The following is a 21,223-nucleotide window of genomic DNA, read 5'->3' as shown; positions in this document are numbered from 1 at the left end:
TTGGCTGTTTGCTTGCAGACCTTTTATTACCCAACTAGATAACATTATAAGTGCACTATCAAGAACAGCAACCAGTGCAGTGCACAATCAGTACAATAACTAAGCTCAGAGAGTACTAAGGACTCTTCAATTCAACCCTGAGTAACATATTCTCTTTTATGGGAAGTAATAGCTCTTTTAGAAATGTTGGAAAGTGATGATCACGATTAAACATCTTCCTTGCACTAATGGCAATACTTTCATAACTCCTGTTTTCCCAATTATTTGTCAGTTGATATTTTCATGGAATTACATAGATCAATGATAGAAAATGGATAGAATTATAATCAGCAGGTAACATGCTCTCTTTTGAATTTTATTATTAAGAAGGCAAAATGCTAAACAGTGGGATTATATAATGTGTTTATACAAAAGGATGTACCTAGAAAATGCCATTTGTGTCTTTTGTACAACTGGAGCAAAAACATGGATTTAGAACTTCCTAAAATCTATTAAATGTGTTGATAAAGGATCCATAAGGCATGCACATCTATCCTGGAAAGCTAACTGCATATCTAACATGCTTTAGAATCAGCGGAAGGAATAAATATTTACAAGATTCCAGGAGAGGCTTAATAAAACCAGTGCAATTTTAAGTTCTCTATCCAGCAGAGGTCAGTAGTGCCTATTCTATAATACCAGAACAATGTGAACAAAATATATTCTATAGGGCATATGTTTATAATTCAATTTGAGATTATCAGAAGATTTGCACAAAATCAAAAGAGTCAGGGCCAAAAAACACTTGCAATTCTATTCCATAACAAATACATTTGTTCAGTTTACCTTGGGCTGCAAGTGGAGACATATGCTGATGACTTCGGCGATGGATCTGATGACGATAGGCGTAGACTGCGAGAACCAACACCATTATGCATCCCATAATACCTCCTGCTACGGGACCAACTGGAGCGCTTTTTATCATATTCAAAGTTATCACTTCATCTCCTTTCATTTCAGAGAGAAAAAAATGAAAATAATGTGAAAATCTCCTAAAAAAGTTCAAATCCTGTAAAATAATCTAGATAATTGCTAGATTATGGATGCTGCCTGAAATCTAATTTGGGTGACAAAAACACTCCAGAGAGGAAATCATGCCAGTTTTCAAAACAAGCCATGTGACCATTCCATTGCTCCATGTTAAAAATTGTAATAAATAGACTAAATTCCTATCCTAATCAATACATCACAATGGCATTTCATCTTACAGACTGCATGGACTAGAAGGCATCTGTTATACAGGATTAGTCCAATATATTCTGTTTCCCCAGCCAAAATTATGTTATGATAAAAAGAATCATGCAATTTCACCCTGCGTGATTCTCACAAAAAATATAATTGGGGTTTTTTTTTATGTAGATCATCCAGACCAGATCTCAATACATTAAAAAAAGCCGAATGGATCTTACCAATGGATCCCATGTCATCCGTATAGGGGCTTTTGGCACCCACAATACCCCCGAAGCATTCCTTCTGAAGAGCACAATAGGATTTATCAAGGTGAGTCTTTCCATCACTGTCCACCATGCACCACTCACAATCTAAGACACCAAAACAATCTCTGCAAGATAAAGAAATGGCTGTGAAAATTTACTTGTTACAAGATTAAGTAACTTGAGACAAACATATTTGTGAAGTGAGACTTTTATAGCTAGACCAACAGATAGGTTAGGCTATCTCACCTTGCTATCTCTTTGAGGAAGTGCAAATTTGCACTTGCAATGAAAAAACAAATCTGCCTTTTTACCAGCTAAGCTATTCCATAAATAAAATAATGATCCCTTGGTGCTAGATGTGAACCTGATTTTTTTTTTTTTATTTGATTTATATGCCGCCCTTCTCCGGAGACTCAGGGCGGCTTACAATGCGTTAAGCAATAGCCTTCATACTTTTTATATTTATACAAAGTCAGCTTATTGCCCCCACAAACTGGGTCCTCATTTCACCTACCTTAGAAAGGATGGAAGGCTGAGTCAACCTTGAGCCTTGGAGAGATTCGAACCAGCAGTAAATTGCAGGCAGCTGTGTTAATAACAGGGTGCGTAACCACTGTACTATCAAGGCTCTATTTTACTTGTTCGTTAGTCAGAAATGACATTAATTTTCCTCCATCCTCCTTACTGTCCTTTTCTTCAAAGTGGAACAAGACAATTTCTGTTACTGTTATTATACCAGTGCTATCCTGATTAAAATATGAGATCTCAAGCAGCCGTTTCCATAACGTCCGCCTAAGAATCCCCAAAGCAATGACTATTCAGCATTTTTTCATGTTCTAAATTCAGGCAAGCTGCTCTAATTTAATTTCTTCATTGTTATGCAGGTCATTTTAAAGGTTTTGTAACTTTCAAAGGGTAGAATCTGAATCTGCAAAGAAGAGGAGCTATATGTTGTTAGGTTAAATAAAGAGAAATACAAATTCAACTGATTTTATGATAGTTTTTATTTTAATTCTTCAAGCAGTTAAAAAAATCTTTATTGATTTCTTTAAGGGAAAAAATGGTGTAACTTACCCACTCTCCATTCTTTGATTACACTGTGTATTGATACACTGAGGAAGAGCATCCTGTAGGCTGGAATCCACAGCAATAAAAGTCAGAGGTTCTTGATGGACTTCACAACTAGGGTTCCTAAAAATTTGGAAAGCAGTACACAAAAACTAGGTTTCAAAAACTCACTCAATAGTTATGTTACTTTATTATCTGAATAATTACCCTTAAAACAATTGAATTGCCCATCTAACACCTTGAACAATATATATTATCATAACATTATTAATAAGTTGTGAGATATGCATACCTGTTTTCTGCATTGGTAAGGTTGCCTGTACATTCATTGACTTCTAAAGGGCACTCACAAGGACATTCACATTCATTCTGTTCCATTCTTCAGGAAGAAAATAAACAATAAATATATTTATTATTTCTTACTCCCTGAGTATCTTGAATCTTGGTGTCAGGATTCCAAGTAACACCCCCAACGAAATCAAACTCCGAGGCTTGACGTTCCTCAAGACTAACTTTTATTAGAGATGTCATATTGGCACATCTGGGAAAACCCAAATCTGACAGCTTCCGGGTTTTCCTCACCCAAGAGAAAGTTCAAGTCCTTGCCCCTCACCCACATGTCCATCACACGAACCAATCAGGTATCCTCTGGAACAGAAGATACCTCCTCATTCTTCTCAGCACAGCTGCAGGGCACAATGGCCTTGACTTTCTAAAAGAATTCTATTTTGACTACATATCTTCTTCACTCTATACAATCCCTCCTTCCATTTTCCCACAGTAGAATTTGTGGCAGGCCTGAAGCCCTAAGGCACAAAAGTAGAAAGATGGTTTCCATGTCTGACACTTGGGCTACAAGACAATTTTAGTGTCAAATAGGGCCAATAGTGTTGTTTGTAAGTTATATTATTAGGCTTATTACTAGCACAATTGTTGGCAATATAGGTAAAGAATTATTTCCACATTTTACTAAATTTTCAAAGTCCACAATGTTATCAGCACAAAAAAGCCATAAGGACTATAACTCCTCTACAGCTGTGGTGATTTCATGTGAAGTAGCATGTAACTACTACAATTAATAGGCATTAAGTAGCCTCATTTTCAACAAATGTGGAAAATCATCCTTTAATGCCTCAAGCAAGTAGTAGCACCAAAATCCAGAATTTAATTTAGCATTATCTACAATCTCTCATCATTCAGCTTCATAGATGTTCCTGAGATTCAGTATAAGAGAAGATGGAAATTCTCTGCATCTTGATTCTTTTCACCAGGGCTATTTTCTTTATCACGCTTTTCACTTTTTAAAATTAAATAAACATAAAGATTGTCTTTTCTATTCTTTTTTTTCTCTCCAGTATCATTTTTGATACACGATGACCAAATCTCACCACCAGAATAGTCCAAAGAGCTTACCTTGGTGGTAAGATGGACGGCCAATAAATTTTAGAAATAAATAAATAAAAGATAGACAGCTCCATACAGTATAGATCACTTGGCCCAGTATAGGAAGCATTTCCACGATCTTGAGGGAAATACATAAAACGTGATCCCGAATCAGTCTTAACCTGTCACCTAAACCAGACTGACTGAATTAATTCACTAGATTATTTACTCAGGAATACAGGTAATCCTCTATTTACAACAGTTCATTTAGTGGCCTTTCAAAGTTACAACAGCACTGAAAAAAGTGATTTATGACAGTTTTTCACAGTTACGACCTTTGTAGCATCCCGATGGTCACATGGCCAAAATTCAGATGCTTGGCAAGTGGTTCATATTTATGACCATTGCCAAGGTCCCAAGATCATGTGAATCACCTTTTCTGACCTTCTGAGAAGCCCAAGTCAATAGGGAAGCCAGATTCACTTAACAATCGGGTTACTAACTTATCAACTGCAGTGATTAATTTAACAACTGAGGTAAGAAAGGTAATAAAATGGGGAAAAACTCACTTAGTAAATGCCTCATCTAACAACAGGAATTTTGGGCTTAATTATGGTCATAAATCGAGGACTACCTGTAACATACAGACTGAAAGCATTTCTGGGTAGAGGCATGTGGGAACTCTTTGTTGTCAAGAAACTATGTTGAGGTAACAAGCAATCTCTAATTCAGCAATCTCTAACAAGCAATCTCTAATTCAGTCCTTCAGTCCTGCAAAATGGCCACAGCTCAAGTGCTGACTAACAGGCTGTACTTCAGACTGGAACTGCTATGCACAGCTCATTCTTGGCCCACAGAAGTGCAGCTCCAGCCTAGCAATCCAATAGTTATCCAACAAGCAGGTGAGGTTATATATGTGAGAGCCCTGCCTCCTCAAAAGAAAGTAGAGCCCTGTCTTCTAAGGGATCTGCAACAAAGTAGAAACAAGTCTGTTAACTGTACAACAGGTCTAACGATTGAAGGTGCTGGCCTAGAAAGCAGGAGATTTTCACGCTTTAGGCATGAAACCCGGCTGGGTGACTTTGGACAATCACTCTCTCTCAGCCCAACTCACCTCACAGGGTGGTTGTTGTGGGAAAAATAGAAGGAAGCAGTATCACGTATGTTCATCACCGTGACTTACTTATAAAATCATAAAGGTAGGATAAAAATCTAATAAATAAATACAGTATTCTTCGGAGTATAAGACGCACCTACCTTTTTTGGTGAGGAAAAGAAGAAAAAGAAATCTCCCTCTGCCTCTGAGCAATTTTGTCTCATTGCAGCAAACAGCAAACAGCCTGCTTTACTTTCAGTTTCGTTTTCAGCATAGCTTGATTAGTACAAGGAAAAAACAAATCTGCTCCAGCAATTTACCTCTTTGCAGCAAGCTGCAGAGCCCTGAGCAAAACAGCTGAGAGCAAATCAGCTGAGGGTTGGGAGGCTGATCCAATCAACTAATTAGGCTGTGCTGAAGCTGAAAGGACCTTTTTTTCTTGCTGTTTGCTTGCAAGGAGGTAACTGCTGCGAGGCAGAGGCCAAAGGGTGGGAGCCAGTGGGTGGGCAGGGCTACATTCGGTGTATAAGACGCATCTAAATTTTCATCCCCTTTTAGGGAAGAAAAAGATGCGTCTTATACTCCAAAAAAACACGGTACATAAAAATATGGCTAGGCTTCTGGGAGAAAGCAGGAGAGTCTCCTGGAGCCCACAAATCAAATGTTTGGATGTCAAAATGACCCAGATACAGCTAGGGTTTTGCTTCTTCCTCACACAGAATATGGAGCTGTGCCTTACATAGTAAGTAAGCAACCTGCCTAGGCATTTTGTAAATAAGACTTAACATGCCTGTTGAGTCACATGCTGCTTCACTCAGCTACTGTAAAAACCAAATGCACATTATCTAGGGGCCCTGCAATCCCTTCATTTTAAAGAAGCACAATCCGAAGTATAATCCAATCACATCTCATTTCAAATGTCCTCTTACCTGTGGCAGTTCAGACAGAGCCTGTCTACCATACTGCAGGCACAGAAAGCAAGTGAGTCACAGGTTTCATTTACTATTCCAACAAAGGCATTGGTTCCAGGTATTCTTGTCAGCTTGTATTTAGAACAGTGGCTGCCATGCACAAGGTTTGTCAGATCACCCTAGGGGGAAGGAAAACAGATCAGACATGTGGTGGAAAACATGTTTCCCTGTGAAGTGAATTGTTCTTGTTACGACAAATGTTATCTGCTAGACTGTAAGCCTACAGTGTCCCACTAAATGAACTCTCATCAGCAAGCAATACTTCAACATACAAAATAGCCTAACCAGATAAAAATGTAAATAAACTGTAGGCAATACATTTTTCTGACTAAAGCAATGTAATCTAACTGGATGTCAGTTTTCTATGGGTGAGCAAGCATGGAATATACATATTTCATTTTGTTACCTTACCTTTTGAAAACAATTTTTTCAAATTGAGAATAAGAAATCACGAGGCCCTATTAGCAAGCTTCTGATTCAAAGAATAACACTGAAACAGCAATCATCTATTACAGTGATGGCTAACCTTTTTGCCATCGCGTGCCAGGAGGGGGGGCGTGCGCACATGCGCGTGTGCCCACACCCATAATTCTATGCGCCCCACCCCTGCTCATGGCACGTGATGGCCCGGTAGGCCTGTTTTTCTCTCTCACCTGGCTCCAGAGCCTTTCTAGGAGTCTAGGGAGGGCAAAAACGGCCTCCCCCCCCCACCGGAGGCCAGCGTTTGCCAACTTCTGGTGGGACCGGAAGGCCCATTTTTTATTGTCCCCAGCCTCAGGAGCCTCTCTAGGAGTCTGAGGAGGATGAAAACAGCCTACCCCCACCCCAGAGGCCCTTCTGAGGCCAAAAACAGCCCGTTTGCCAACGTCCGGTCCCACCGGAAATTGGCAAACGCTGGCCTCGGGGGGGGGGGGGAGTTGGCAAATGTGCTGTTTTCGGCCTCTGAAGGGGTTGGGGTGGGGAAGACCATTTTCACCCTCCCGACTCCTAGAGAGGCTCTGGAGGCTGGGGACAGCAAAAACCGGGCCTTCCCCCCCCCCGAGGCCCTCTGGAGGCAGGAAACAACCTGTTTCCCTACTTCTGGTAGGCTCAGAAGCTGAACTCGCATGCCCAGTGATATGGCTACGTGTGCCATCTGTGGCACGCGTGCCATAGGTTTGCCATCACGGATCTATTACATTCTTCCTCTCACCTTTCCCAGTCATTAGAGAGAAGGAAGAGTACACTGTTCATTAATGCACTCAAATAATAATGCTGTGATTACAGAGTGTCCCACATTCCATTTCAGCTAGGCATCCAAGCACTCTGTTGGATCCCAGCAAAGCTTCATCTGATCCAGGAACCTTTTCTCCACAGTGGCCAACCTCCTGAGATGTTTACGGAAGGTCTACAGCGCCTTCCTGCTGCTATTTCCTTGCAACAGGTTATTAGCACAAGGTTCCTCTGATCTTGAAGACTGCATATGATCATCATAAGTAACTTTTTTCCCATTTCAAATTATAAAATCCTTAGTGCCTTTTCTCATAGGGAAAATGTACCAGCCCTCCAATAATTTCAATTCACACATTTTTTAAAAAAACTATTTCTAATTTTGGAACAACCTTTGAAATGCAGTGCAAAAAACTGTGCAGACTCTTTTAAATGTCATTCCATTGTAGATTTGCATAGATAAAGAATATTACATTTGACCTCAAGTATCAAATCTATGGTTTTCTCTGCACCGCTAACTTAATGCCACTTTCCTAACTGAACACCCTCTACATGAGTTTCATATTACCAGGCAGGCAGTCTACTGTATGGAATGACATCATCCGATACAATTTCTATGTTCCCAAAAGTGCATGGAAAGCATGCAGATTGATAACATTCTCAGGAACCTCTACTTCTGAAAACCTCTGTTTTTGCCCCATCCCTGAAGCAAAAAAACCACCTGCGTTTCAGTACTGAAGCTGCAAAACCAATGCAAAACCCAATTTATTGTAACTTGCTGATGGTGTTTTTAAAATGTTGGTCACTAACTGGGATAAAGCAGAGTGCTTAAAGGTTTACCCATAATACTCAAGTATTTAAGATGTATAAATAAACTGCTCCATGATGCCCCATTCAGACTATCAGACCAATGCTACATTATAGGTTGTTATACAATCTCTACTACAATCTAAATAATATCCTATTTGGATATGAATGGGTTATATTAAACAACGTACCATAAGGCTAGTATTAAATTTATAAAATCTCTGGACGGTTCTGTCACTGAAACTGTTACACAAATTTTTCTTCACAAAGTTTGGATGATTTAGGATATCATTTGCCACAAGAGGTTCCTACAAATAAAAAGTAGAAGACTGTTAACAGTTTCATAATTTTACAAATATCAGCAGTGTATTTCTCTTGTTAAATTGGCAGTTATATCTATAAATTAACATTCTTGAGTTACAATGGAAATTGGGACTGGAATTTCCATCACTAAGCAATGTAAAGCGCAACATCACGATTGCATTACTTAACAACGGCAATATTGGCAGTTCTGGTTGCCGTCATAACCCTAGGATCACATGGGGTTTTTGCAGGCAAGCAGGTCAGTGGATGCATGGAGGGGCAGGGGATACTGCGAGCAGCTGCTTTGGACTGTCACTTGATGCTGAGGGGGAGCAGCATGTGCAATGGGCAGGCGCTATGGAGCACAGTCAGACAAAAATAGTGGGAGCAGGAGTGACTTCTAGCTTTCAACTGGCTTCCCCATTCACTTTGCTTGTGGGAAGCAAGCAAGGATCATGAAGAGCTTCCAGTGAATATTACACGCAATGCAGGAATGGATGGTGAAGATGATGGAATTTGCTGAGATAGCCAAAGATAGTTTTGATCAGAGAAAAGACATTATCTAAGTTTACTGCAGGCTGGAAATCCCTCATAGACTTTTTGCATGAAGCAGAACGAAATGAACGTATATGGCTTTGATGATTATAAAAAAATGGATAATAGAAAAAATTGAAAGCTATGGTGTAACCATAGAGCAAGAGGTAAATTTATATGTATATCTGCTGTAAAGAAAATTAGAAGCTACTTCTTTTGGTTTCTTTTTTTCCTTTTTTTCTGCAATTTTCATGTTGTCTTTAAATATTAGTTTTTGTTAGTTTTTGCTTGTCTAAAATCTTAATTTTTTTTTTAAAAAAGTGATCATGATCACATAACTGTGACTTGCTGTGATGTCATAATTGCAAGCTGGGCACCAAATATCCAGATCACAACCATAACTGTGAGGGTCCTGCAACAGTTGCAACTTTGAACAGATGCTGAACATGTGGTTGTAACTCAAGGACTACTTATATATCAAAACACCATGATGCAGGCAAACCTTGTGTGTAATATGTTGCTGTTCTACTGGAGCATGACCTTTAGGATCAATAAGAGTTGGATGTGCCACAAGATACCCTCTGTCTTCCATAATAAAGCACCTATCAAAAAGCAAACAGTAAAAGAAATAATAGATCAGAATGCATGCATTCTTAAGTAGCTGGGTGTACAGTTTGCCAATGCCAAAAGACACGTTTGTTTATTTATCTAGACATTCCATCGAGATGCCACCCAGTTCCAATCAATTCTTTTGAGACTCACAACAATAGAGCAACACAGAAACAACAAAATATAAAAACATAACCAAAGAAAGTAATTAGGGATGGTAGGAATACATGCAAAATTGCAAGTTCTAAACTCTGAAGTTTAGAACCTCTTTTTCAACTGTTCCTAATTTAGAACAAATCATTTTGTTCTTAACTGAAACAAAATAGGATATTTCAGCAGTAGAACTTGTGTGTTACAAGAGCCTTAAGATTGACTTCTAATGTCTTTTTAAAGGCAGTCTCTAAAATTCAGTGTGCTGCCAAACTACAGTTGGCTTTCTGTTTTTGACAGCTGTTGCAGCCAAGGCCAGTTTCAACATGGAAAAAGTAGACCCTACACTTATATGCATTTGGAATAAAGTTCTCCCAATTCTACAGACATATAGAAACATTATTTGAGTGGGGGGGATTGTTATTGTTCATTGGTTATATTAAACTTAATTTTTGCTGGATTCAGTGTTATTTCACATTCCAATAGCTCCCTGTAATGTAACACTCAAAATATGTCAGGGCCTTGTTCCACCGGAATATACAACACTTGAAGTATTTCAAATTTTATTCCAACAAAAGGTTCAGAATGGAGTTGCTTTTCACTAAGATTGAAACAAAATAACCCCGAAAGCAAATGCATGTAAATTACAGAATTTGGTGCCAAGCAGTGAAAGAATTTTCCAACATAAATTTCTAAGATTAATCCTCCAAATAGAACTAAAGATACCATAAAGTCATATCAACCAAGTTTCATTTATCCCAAATAGCCTAGGATGATATTAGATTCAGTGATGGCAAAAGTAGATGAGAGATCCAGTAATCACATCAACCTATTTTTTGTCCAGGCATTATTGAATATTGTATCGTCAAAGTGACCCAAACAGTTTTGGTCCCATAGCTACATCTAAAACCATATTGAAATATTCTATTTTATCCAAAAATGCCAGCTATTAGATGAGTTATTCTAAAATGTGTATTTTTTTCATTATCTTTCACTAAAGATAGAAGACAAAGGCAGAGTCTTCCTTCTTTTTTTAATCAATCACCTGGCAACCATAAACTCACACAATGGTGGAAAAGATAGAGAAAAGATCTTTGATTCTCTTTTATGTTCCATAATTTCATCCATAAACTTGCAATCTTACATACTTACCACGGAAAGAAATGGTTAATATTTTTGAGTAGAGCTGCACTGTGTAAGCTTAATTTTATCAGGAAAATACTGAGTTGCTTTGCAGGATTTAGTGGGGGTTAAAGGAGAAAGAGGAACAGTTTGCCTCCCAATCTGTTCTAATCTCTAATCTTATTTTGCAAAAAAAAAAAAAAAATCATGACATGATCAAGAGCACAATCTCAAAGTGCTGTGCTTGGGAAGATGGCAAATAACTTGTAGGCTTCCCCTTCCTACAGTATGGGCTGCTCCTGGAGCTATATAGTGCTACATGGTCTTTCATTCTAGCTTTCCTTGTGAGATACTTGCATTCTCTATTCCTTTTTTTATGATTTCTCGTCTTCAGCCACTATTTCTTCTCATTGCTCAATGTACTTCCTTTTCCTCCAAGTCATTCTGAAGCTTAAGAATGAGATAATAGTGTGGCAGAAGAAGGGAGATAATATACTTATGGACAATAGGCTGGGACAGAGGGACAACTGGCAATGGTTAATGCTGATCATTTAATGCACTGATGCAGGAAGAAAAGATCCCATTTCTTGGTCAAACTGGAAACCAAACACTTCTTCACATCTGAATACAAGTCATCTCAACTTCTGTTTTTGTTTGTTTATGCATGTCATTCTTCAGTACAGGTAGCCCTCAACTTACAATCACAATTGAGACCAAAATTTATGTTGCTAAGTGAGAAATTTGTTAAGTGGGTTTGTTCCATTTTACGACTTTTCTCGCCACATTTGTTAAGTGAATCACTGCAGTTGTTAAATTAGTAACACGGTTGTTAAATGAATCTGGCTTCCCCACTGACTTTGCTTGTTGGAAGGTTGCAAAAACTGATCACATGACTCTGGGACACTGCAACTGTCATAAATACGAGTCAGTTGTCAAGCATCCAAATATAAATCATGTGACCACAAGGATGCTGCAATGGTCATAAAGTTGAAAAATGGTCATAAGTCGCTTTTTTCATTTGCTATTTTCACTTGCTGTTTTAACTTCAAACGGTCATTAAATAAACTGTTGTAAATTGAGGACAATCTGTATTTAAGGAGTTTCCCCGTGTTTTCATCCTCGTGCAATATTCATTTTTATCGTCCAATTTTATATATTTATCAAATATACCCTTAAATGTTCCATAAATCAAATAACCTCTTGATTGAAAAAGCAAGTATCACTATGAATTAGCTGATTTCTAAATTGAACCTCAAGCTATTCTGTTCTTGACCCAGATTAAAAGACTTTTTGTCAGAGTTAGGATTTTGACTATTTTAATTTTTCTTCTAACATCTAAAATTTTACCTTATTTTATTGCCTCCGTCTTGATTACAAACTGGTAACAGGTCCATTAGTACTTTGTAGAAATATCGCAGGGTAAAATCAATGCCCATCACCGCAACAGAATGGCCAGAAGACATCTGTGAGCTGCAATCAGAAGAAGCACAAGACGACCTCTTTGAGAGACATAGAATTAAGAAAATAGCCAAAATATTGCTTAGGATCATAAATTGAAAGGAGTAAAGATTGTCTCCCTGAGCAAATTATAGCCTTTTAATCTTGGACTTTCACAAACAATCGGAGCAAGCATTTGTAACTTAATTCATCTCAGTAGATTCTCCTTCAGAGAACAAAAGAAAACAAACAAAACTTTAACAGAAAGAGTTTTGTCTGGGTCCATATTATCTGCACACGTGTCTGTTTGCATTCATGCTACTGTATACCATTCAAGATGGCAAGCAAGACAAAGCCAAAAAGAGTAAAATAAAACCAGAGAAAAATCAAGAACAAGAGGAAAAAGCAATTGCAAAAAGCGATATAGTAAAAAAAAAAAAAAAATAGAGGCAGATACAACAGATGAGAGTCCTGTCCTGCAGTGCTTTGGGTTTCCTGTAGAAGAGGTGCTTCAGAATATATTGCATAGGAACAATCACATTCTGGATTGTTCCTTAAAGTCTCTGGGGGTTTTTTTCCCCACAGAATGATGCGGCGGCTGCAGGGAGGCATTCTTTGCAATTGCATGATCCCAGAAAAAGATGCAGATGTTTTAAAGAGTTATATTCTGGTACTGTAGTTGCTCTCCTATGTATTGTATTCTGAAACACCTCTTCCAAATTAAATCTGAAACCATACACAGTCCTACAATCTATAACATGCTTATATCAGCAGTAAGCAAATAGAAAGCTTTTAAGTAATCTATAAAAGACCTCCAGGGATGGCACCAATGTTTGAAGCAGAAAATTCATCAATTTGGCTGCAGTCGCAACATGTTGGTATGCAGTAGCTAATTTCACACGACAATCTAAGCTACCAATCTGTTTAAGTGTATTTTCAATTAACCAACCTTCAGCTAGACTGTAAGCTTAACATATTGCAGTAGTTTACCAACCACATTATGCTAAGCCAAAATCAAACAACTAGTTTAGTGGGATGTATAAATGCATATTTTTTTTCAACTAAAATTCAACTGACGGGTCAGGATGGAAAATAGTAAATTAATCAACTGAGATGAAATAGTATTTGGCAGGGTTTCTTCACCTTTATTTCTTTCCTTCCATAACATAAAATATTACCTACATGAGAAGTCATGAGATATGTCACTAATTTTGTTTAAAACTGAATTAAAGTTTCAGCTGGCCAAATCTTTCTCAAGTGAATCAAGGAAATCATTTTATGATTAGTGAGGCTTGTCCTAATGCAAATTAGAATTTTACATGTCTCATTTCTTTCAGTCTTATACATTTAACAATACATCAGTATGTTGAACAGAATACTATTTTAATTTTTTTAATGGGTATCACACAGTTGTGCACACTATGATTTGACTTAATTTAAATCAAATTCCTGGCCAAATTATTAGCAGGAAATGCTCAATTCACACATTACCTAATGTGAATAAAAAGAAAAAAGAAAAACAGGATAAGACAAAATAAGAAAAGTGGAGATATAATTTTAGGAATTCACTGGAAACTGTATAAGCATGCATTTTCCAGAACATTTGCTAGAGCTAAGTGAAGAGTACATTTAATTTAATGAAAAGTCCTACTAAAAGAAGATATAGACAAACCCAACATTTGTATTTACTGGATTATCAAAATCCAACAGAAAAGGCATTTTGTATCACTTTTTAAAAAAAATCTGTACTACAATTTATTTAGTATTTCTGGCAATGCACAAACCTCTCATCTCAGAAAACCTTGTTTTCAACATCCATTTTTCTCTTGTATAAATAATTATATACACAAGAAGCAAAACAGAATTCTGTTTATAGCATTTTTAATTCGAAACTTGATCTTTTTCTAAACCATATAAAAATAAAACACAACTGCTTTGTCGAAGTTGTAAGGGAGACTGACTTTTGCTTTCCAGAAATTGGTACTTGTCTTCATTAAAATAGAGCGATGGCAGATAAACTTCAAAAAAGAAAAAAGAAAAGAGCTGAAATGTAAACAAAAAACCCAAAGCAATAGATACAATCCCTGGGCTCAGGACAGCCTCCAGGTCCCTCACAGCGTTCCAGCAGCTACAGAAATATAGACGCCTTATGTGAGTAGATGCTGTTTAAAGAATCAGATTCTTTTCAGCTTGCGGAGAACTGCATGGCCTTCAGACCTTCTGCCTATTAAAATTCTTCACAGCTTTTCATTTCTTCCCCTCACGAGAAAGGGAATATGAATTCCCTGCAAAGATACTAAAATTCCAAGTAGCTGAAAGGTCAAAAGCTCTCGTTTAGAAATAAATATGGACACCTAATTGCCCATCAAATTGGTTAGGAATTTTGGGTTTAGACCTGAAATCAGCTTATATTCAAATGTTCCTTTAGGGGATAAAATTCAGCTGGTGGAGGAAAGTCTCTTTCCTGAAAAGATAATTGTATCAGGACTGCCTTGTCAAACTAATTTTTTTTCTTTGCAGTAGAGATTAAGGATCTGTGTGAGAATGCAAAAAGAAAGGTCCTTTTCTGGCAAAAAGGTCTAGTTTTTATATGTTACCCCAAAATGCTGTTAACACAAATGTGGTGCAATATTATGCATCCAGGCTTTCTCCTAAGCTACCTGGGGAAAAAAAAACCCAAATTGTAATTGAAACTTAAAGGGAATAAAACCACAATGTGGACAGAAGAGACTCTACATCAGTGGGAAGTAGCTATCCAAGATCTTTACAGTCTTTATATACCTGTAAGACATAAATGAAATATGAAATAACAAGACACACACACACACACACACACACACACACACACACTATAGACAAAAATCAGGAGGTGCCCCTTTTCAGATTACTACATTTTATTTTACTACTACATTTTATCAAAGACTATACATTTTATCAAAGGCATAATAATCTTTTGTGATGATCTAATGAAGTGAACTGTTGCTCGTGACAGTTTAGGGCTTTTGATAAAATGTTAATCTGCAAAAGGGCTATCAGACTTCTGATTTTTGGTTACCATATAGACTAACAGGGCTCTGCTCCTATAGAGTGTGTGTGTGTGTGTGTGTGTGTGTGTGTGTGTGTGTGTGTGTGTGTCTGTCTGTCTGTCTGTCTGTCTGTGTTCCTCATCAACCACTGATAGCAACCACCAATTCCCAATCAGCCTATTTCTCAATTTGAATGGCATGTATACCACACACAATTTTACTTGGTTGTGCATTCTCAACCTCTCTTCCTTCCCTCTCCCCTTTCACCCCATGTGTATGACATTTTATATCAAATTGGAGCCCAGGTAAAGAACAGTAGCACAATAACCAAAGACTTTAAGAAGTAACGTATACATGCTTTTCTTTAAGTCCCCTGTTTTGTTCTCTGAAATGTCCTTTTTGTTGTATTCTCTGTATTTTATTTTGTTTTTAATTAGGTAGGTTTTATATTGCATTTTTTCCTATGTAAGCTTAATTGCTTAATTACCGGGGGACGAGGTGAAGGGCCATTCCATCAAAATAGTGGGTGGGAGGAGCAGATATGGTGGGCGCAGGGGTCCGTATCATGTTTGGGGAGTACACACTCGCTGTTTGCGAGCAGTGGCGTGCTCCGGCCCCCAAGGTGCTTCCTGTATCCCAGGTTGTGCGGAGTCTCAGGGCCCGGGCCTCCAGCTGTTGTTGTGCAATGCCAGGTCTGCGGTTAATAAAGCCCCCCTCATTCATGACTTAGTGCAGGAGGGGTGTGTGGACCTGGCAGGGATCATGGAGACCTGGTTGGGCCACGAGGGGGTGGTTCCCCTCGTGGAGATATGCCCACCAGGCTTCCACGCATTTCATTAGCCAAGGGCCCAGGGGAGGGGTGGAGGGGTAGCGGTGATTATTAAAGACAGTCTTAGTCCGAGGGAGGCCACTGTTCCTCAGATAGCCGGTTTTGAGTCCCTCTTTGTGAAGTGGGGTCGTGGGGTGCAGATGGGCTTGCTGACTGCGTACCTGGCTCCCTGCCACGCAGCAGCAGCCCTGCCTGAGCTGCTCGACATAATAGCCAGGGTGGCGGTGGACACCCCCAGGCTTATGGTCATGGGGGATTTCAACCTGCCATCCGTCGGTGAAATGTCGGAAGCAGCCCGGGAGTTCATGGCCTCCATGATGGCCATGGACCTGACCCAGTTAGTTCATGACCCCACCCACATCGGGGGATACACGCTGGACTTGATTTTTGTCTCTGGTCAGTGGTTGAATGATCTCACAATAGGGGACCTAGTCATTAAGCCCTTATCATGGACAGATCATTCGCTCCTTCAACTAGACTTTCGGACCGCTTCCCCTCGTCGCAGAGAGATGGAACCGACCAGGTGGTTCTGTCCCAGGCGCCTGATAGACCCTGAGAGGTTCCTGACAGAGCTTGGGCCATTCCCAGAGGCTCTGACTCACGGCTCGGCTGAGGAACTGGTGGCTGCCTGGGATAGGGCGGCCGCCAGAGCCTTGGATCGCGTTGTGCCTTTGCGGCCTCTGACTCGGTGCCAACTGGCTCCTTGGTTCTCCGAGGAGCTGAGAGAGATGACCCACCAGAAAAGACGCCTAGAGAGCGATTGGAGGGCCAGCCGCACCGAATCTGACTGAACACTGGTGAGGTCTTATATCAAGACCTACCTAGTGGCAATAAGAGTGGCGAAATTTAATTATTTTTCCACTCTTATTGCATCTGCAGAGAACCGCCCAGCCGCCTTGTTTAGGGTGACCCGCTCCCTACTGCAAGTAGGAGCGAGGGAGGATCCCTTGCAGGGTAGAGCTGAGGATTTTGTGCAATATCTGCATGATCAAATCACTCAGATTCGGGGCAGCTTGGACTCCAACTGAGTAGCCTCGGACGGGATGATGGAGGTGAGTCTTGAGAATGTTATCTGGGAGGAGTTTGACCCTGTGACTCCTGAGGACATGGACAGGATTCTGGGGAGGCTTAATGCTACCACATGTTTATTGGACCCGTGTCCCTCCTGGTTGGTGATGGCCTCCCGGGAGGTTACATGAGGCTGGTTTCAGGAGATTATCAACGCTTCGTTGAGTGAGGGCGTCTTCCCATCCGCCCTGAAAGAGGCGGTGGTGAGGCCTTTCCTCAAGAAGCCTTCCCTGGACCTGGCTGTATTAGCTAATTATCGTCCTGTCTCCAACCTCCGCTTCATGGCGAAGGTTGTTGAGAGTGTGGTGGTGAGACAGCTTCCTCGGTTCCTGGATGAAGCTGTCTATTTAGATTCGTGCCACATGGGCTTCAGAGCGGGTTACAGCATGGAAACGGCATTGATCGCATTGGTTGATGATCTCTGGAAGGCCCGGGACAGGGGTTGCTCCTCTGTCCTGGTCCTCCTAGATCTCTTAGCGGCTTTTGATACCATCGATCATGGTATCATGCTGCGTCAGCTAGAGGGGGTGGGAGTGGGGGGCACCGTGTTATGGTGGTTCTCCTCCTTCCTCTCTGACCGTACGCAGTCTGTGTTGACGGGGGAGGCAGAGGTCGACCCAGAGGTTCCTCACGTGTGGGGTGCCATAAGGGTCAGTCCTCTAGCCCCTCCTGTTTAACATTTATGTGAAGCCGCTGGGTGAGATCATCCATGGCTTTGGGGTGAAGTGTCAACTGTATGCCGATGATATGCAGTTGTACATTTCAACGCCAGGCCACCCCAATGATGCCCTTGATGTGATGTCCCATTGTTCGGAGGCCGTGCGTATCTGGATGGGGAGGAACAGGCTCAGACTCAACCCCTCCAAGACTGAGTGGCTGTGGTTTCCAATGTCCCGATATAGCCAGCTAACACCATCGTTGACTATTGGGATGAGATCTTACCCCCCTCAGAGAGGGCTCGCAACTTGGGCGTCCTCCTGGATTCACGGCTCTCTTTAAACGATCATATGACGGCCATGGCCAGGGGGACTTTTTATCAGGTTCACCTGATTTCCCAGTTGCGTCCCTTTCTGAATCGGGATGCCTTGCGCACAGTCACTCATGCCCTCGTCATTTCCCGTCTGGACTATTGTAATGGTCTCTACATGGGGCTCCCCTTGAGGAGCACCCGGAGGCTCCAACTGGTCCAGAATGCCGCCGCGCAAGTGATAATGGGGGTGACTCGTCGCTCCCATGTAACACCCCTCTTGCACGAGCTGCACTTGCTCCCAGTGGTCTTCCGGGTGCGCTTCAAGGTATTGGTTACCTCCTTTAAAGCGCTCCATGGCTTAGGACTTGGTTACCTACAGGACCGCATTCTGCCAGCGTCTTCCTCCCACCGACCAACACGCTCCCACAGAGAGGGCCTCCTCAGGGTGCCATCGGCCAAACAATGTCGACTGGCGACCCCCAGGGGGAGAGCCTTCTCTGTGGGGGCTCCTGCCCTATGGAATGAATTGCCCCCGGACATACGAAGGACCCCCGACCTCAGCACCTTCTGTCGAGCTCTGAAGACCCTATTATTTCAGCAAGCCGGTCTGACGGGATAAATGATTTTAAATTGGGTTTTAAAAGTGGTTTAAAATGGTTTTAATTGGAAGTTTTAATTTTGGTCAAAAATTGAATTGTTTTAATATGTTTTTAAAATTTTGTCCTGTATGTTGTTTTATTATGGCTGTTCACTGCCCTGAGTCCTTCGGGAAAAGGGCGGTATACAAATATAATAAAAACTAAAAACTAAACAGAGGCATAGAAATATGCTGGATAAGTGAATAAATTCTCTGCAGTGGGAGAAACACTTCCCTAAGGCCATTTTTACATGGCATCGTTTTCATTCCCCAATCCCTCCTAAGCATTTTGAAGCCAGCCATATGATTATCTTCATTCCCACCAATTTCAGGATGGCATGGGATACTTTGAGCCAAACCATGTTCCCTCCAGCAACTAAAAGGATAATACAAAAACCATCATCAATCAATTTCCCATCCCCTGAGCTATGGTGGTCCCTAAGTAACGAACATTCCCTAACAGAAAATTAAATTGCTAGCCTCCATTTTCAACGCATTTAATATGCATTTGTCTGACTGCTTGGCAAGAAATCTGAGTGGCTGTTACATAGAACAAGCTGCTTGCTCACTAAATGTAATTCTTCCTGCATATAAATTTCAAGTAAAATCTGTGACAGTGCTAGGAATTCAAACTATGAGGGTTTTTTTTCATACCATGAAATTGAATAGAAATTAATCAGAAGACTAAGATGTGGCCTCATATAAAATTGCCCAGGCAAGCTATGGAATTCATACAGTGGCAGGAGTGGTGAGGCCTTATCTATGAGACCCACCTCCAAATTGGCTCAATTTCCAGCACTGCTAGTATTATCAGAGAAGATGCCCCAGAAAGGTATCACAGGAACTCAGTGGTACAATATCCGTGGTGATTACCATAAACGCCTTGTGTAGAAGGCTTCGTAGGAATCATCCAGTTTCAACTCTATCTAACAAACCAGGTTTTTTCAGCATATGTTGGGTTTGCAAGATAATCCAGACAAGGAGTATGCCCAGATGAACTAACTTTATTGTAACCTTACATTAACAGAATCTTGTAAATCTGAAAATACATTTCTGCCCTATAGCTGTTACAGTGAAAGAAACCAGGGATATCTTGAGATGTTTGTCATGCCCACATTCCTGCTGTGGTCTAAGCTGTTGCTTGGTTCCCCTGGCTTCAGATGTTTCTCGACTCCCAAGGTCATTCCCACATACCCTTACATCTTGCCACCCCCCGGATGTGATTATTCCCATGTAACATTCTTGTATTATCATGAGTAAGGCTGCCTACTACCCAGCTACTAAACTCGGCACATCATGACTGTCTAAAAAAGCCTTAGCCATACAGAAACCCAACAACTGAACCTGGAGGCCCAGGCCCTTATAAAAGATACTGGGGTATGTGTTCTGTGTATTGAAGCTTAAAAGATGCAGAAGTAGGAACAGCAGCTGTGTATAAATGATAATATCTTGCCCAGACGTGGAGGTCTGCTGATACCCATATTTTACTCCATAGCTCAAGATTGCATATTGTTGCCTTAGCAACTGAGACATGAAACGGCCATAAAAGACTGTCTTCAAAAGCCTGTACTTGCATGTATTTACAACAATGTGCAGAAGGGGGAAAAAAAATCCTCCTTCAGTCATCTGCTACTATTATAGTACATAAACAATTCTGGTGAAGGGATATACATGTACAATGCTGAAGTTTTCTCCACAATATATTTGCAGATGGATCACAGTTTCACAAGAAATCATTAAGGGCAACAGCAATCCTCCCTTTGAAGCCCTCTGGTTCAAGGACCTTATTTTGGCATGGAATTGCAGGAGATTTTCCTCCCTTTTGCATGCAAAGCCCAGATGCAGACTTTTTTTTTTATTCACATGCAGACAAAAGCTTCTTCCCTCTAACCTGAAATTTGCTTAAGCATTCCAAATTCCTCTTCACTAGCAATCACATCAGATATATACAAAGTTCCATTCCTTCCACAAGAGCCAACTGTAGTTAAACATGTTAGTAAACTTACTTATCCAAAAGAAGTTCAAGGTGGTACACTGAAACAGGTCCAACCAGCCAATCTAACATCCAGAAATTTAGGGCTGCAAACCCCATGGCTCTCAGCTTTCACACTCAAAGATCAGAGACTACTGATGTAGTCTGAAAGATTTGGAGGGCTACAACTGCATGCTGTATTTTCTGAAGATATCATATACCACCCCACTAGTACTTACTCCACTCCAGAAGTGTTAGCACTACAGTTCCCAGGAATCTAAAGGCAGCCTTACAAAATAAAAAAGAAAGCTTTTTTTGGCAGTACATGGCCAGGAGAAAAATGCTAGAGATTAGCTGAGATGATAAAGAACATTATTTCAGATCAGCGAGAGAGAGAGGAGGCAATTGGCCCAATATCACTACTTTGCCTTCTGGTCAATGGATAATGTGAAAGAGACTGTTTTGTAATTCATAAATTCAGGACTCCCAATCTTTTTGCTGCCCCACCAAAGATGGGGGTGAAATGCTGATTTAGTTTATCTTTCCATAAATTAGTG

At 40.4% G+C, this 21,223-nt stretch overlaps 1 protein-coding gene and 1 pseudogene across 2 annotated transcripts in view; one reads left to right on the top strand and one right to left on the bottom strand.

Annotated features, from left to right (window-relative positions):
- CACHD1 (cache domain containing 1) overlaps positions 1–21,223 on the bottom strand; it is a 129,810-nt gene that overhangs the window by 11,761 nt on the left and 96,826 nt on the right. For both annotated transcript variants that reach the window (XM_060689950.2, XM_060689951.2), the window contains exons 17-24: positions 12,075–12,197; positions 9,349–9,448; positions 8,201–8,317; positions 5,952–6,112; positions 2,836–2,922; positions 2,550–2,666; positions 1,449–1,600; positions 826–987 (exon numbers count right to left, since the gene is read on the bottom strand). In XM_060689950.2, coding sequence (XP_060545933.1) covers positions 826–987; positions 1,449–1,600; positions 2,550–2,666; positions 2,836–2,922; positions 5,952–6,112; positions 8,201–8,317; positions 9,349–9,448; positions 12,075–12,197 — 1,019 coding nt within the window. The remainder of the gene's footprint in view (positions 1–825; positions 988–1,448; positions 1,601–2,549; positions 2,667–2,835; positions 2,923–5,951; positions 6,113–8,200; positions 8,318–9,348; positions 9,449–12,074; positions 12,198–21,223) is intronic.
- LOC148114627 (uncharacterized) lies at positions 14,879–16,703 on the top strand (annotated as a pseudogene).

Source organism: Pantherophis guttatus, chromosome 3 (assembly GCF_059756535.1).
Source record: "Pantherophis guttatus breed Tessera chromosome 3, ASM5975653v1, whole genome shotgun sequence".
NCBI lineage: Eukaryota > Metazoa > Chordata > Lepidosauria > Squamata > Colubridae > Pantherophis > Pantherophis guttatus.
Note: the sequence above shows the minus strand (reverse complement) of the source record. Positions and strands in the feature narration are given on the sequence as shown.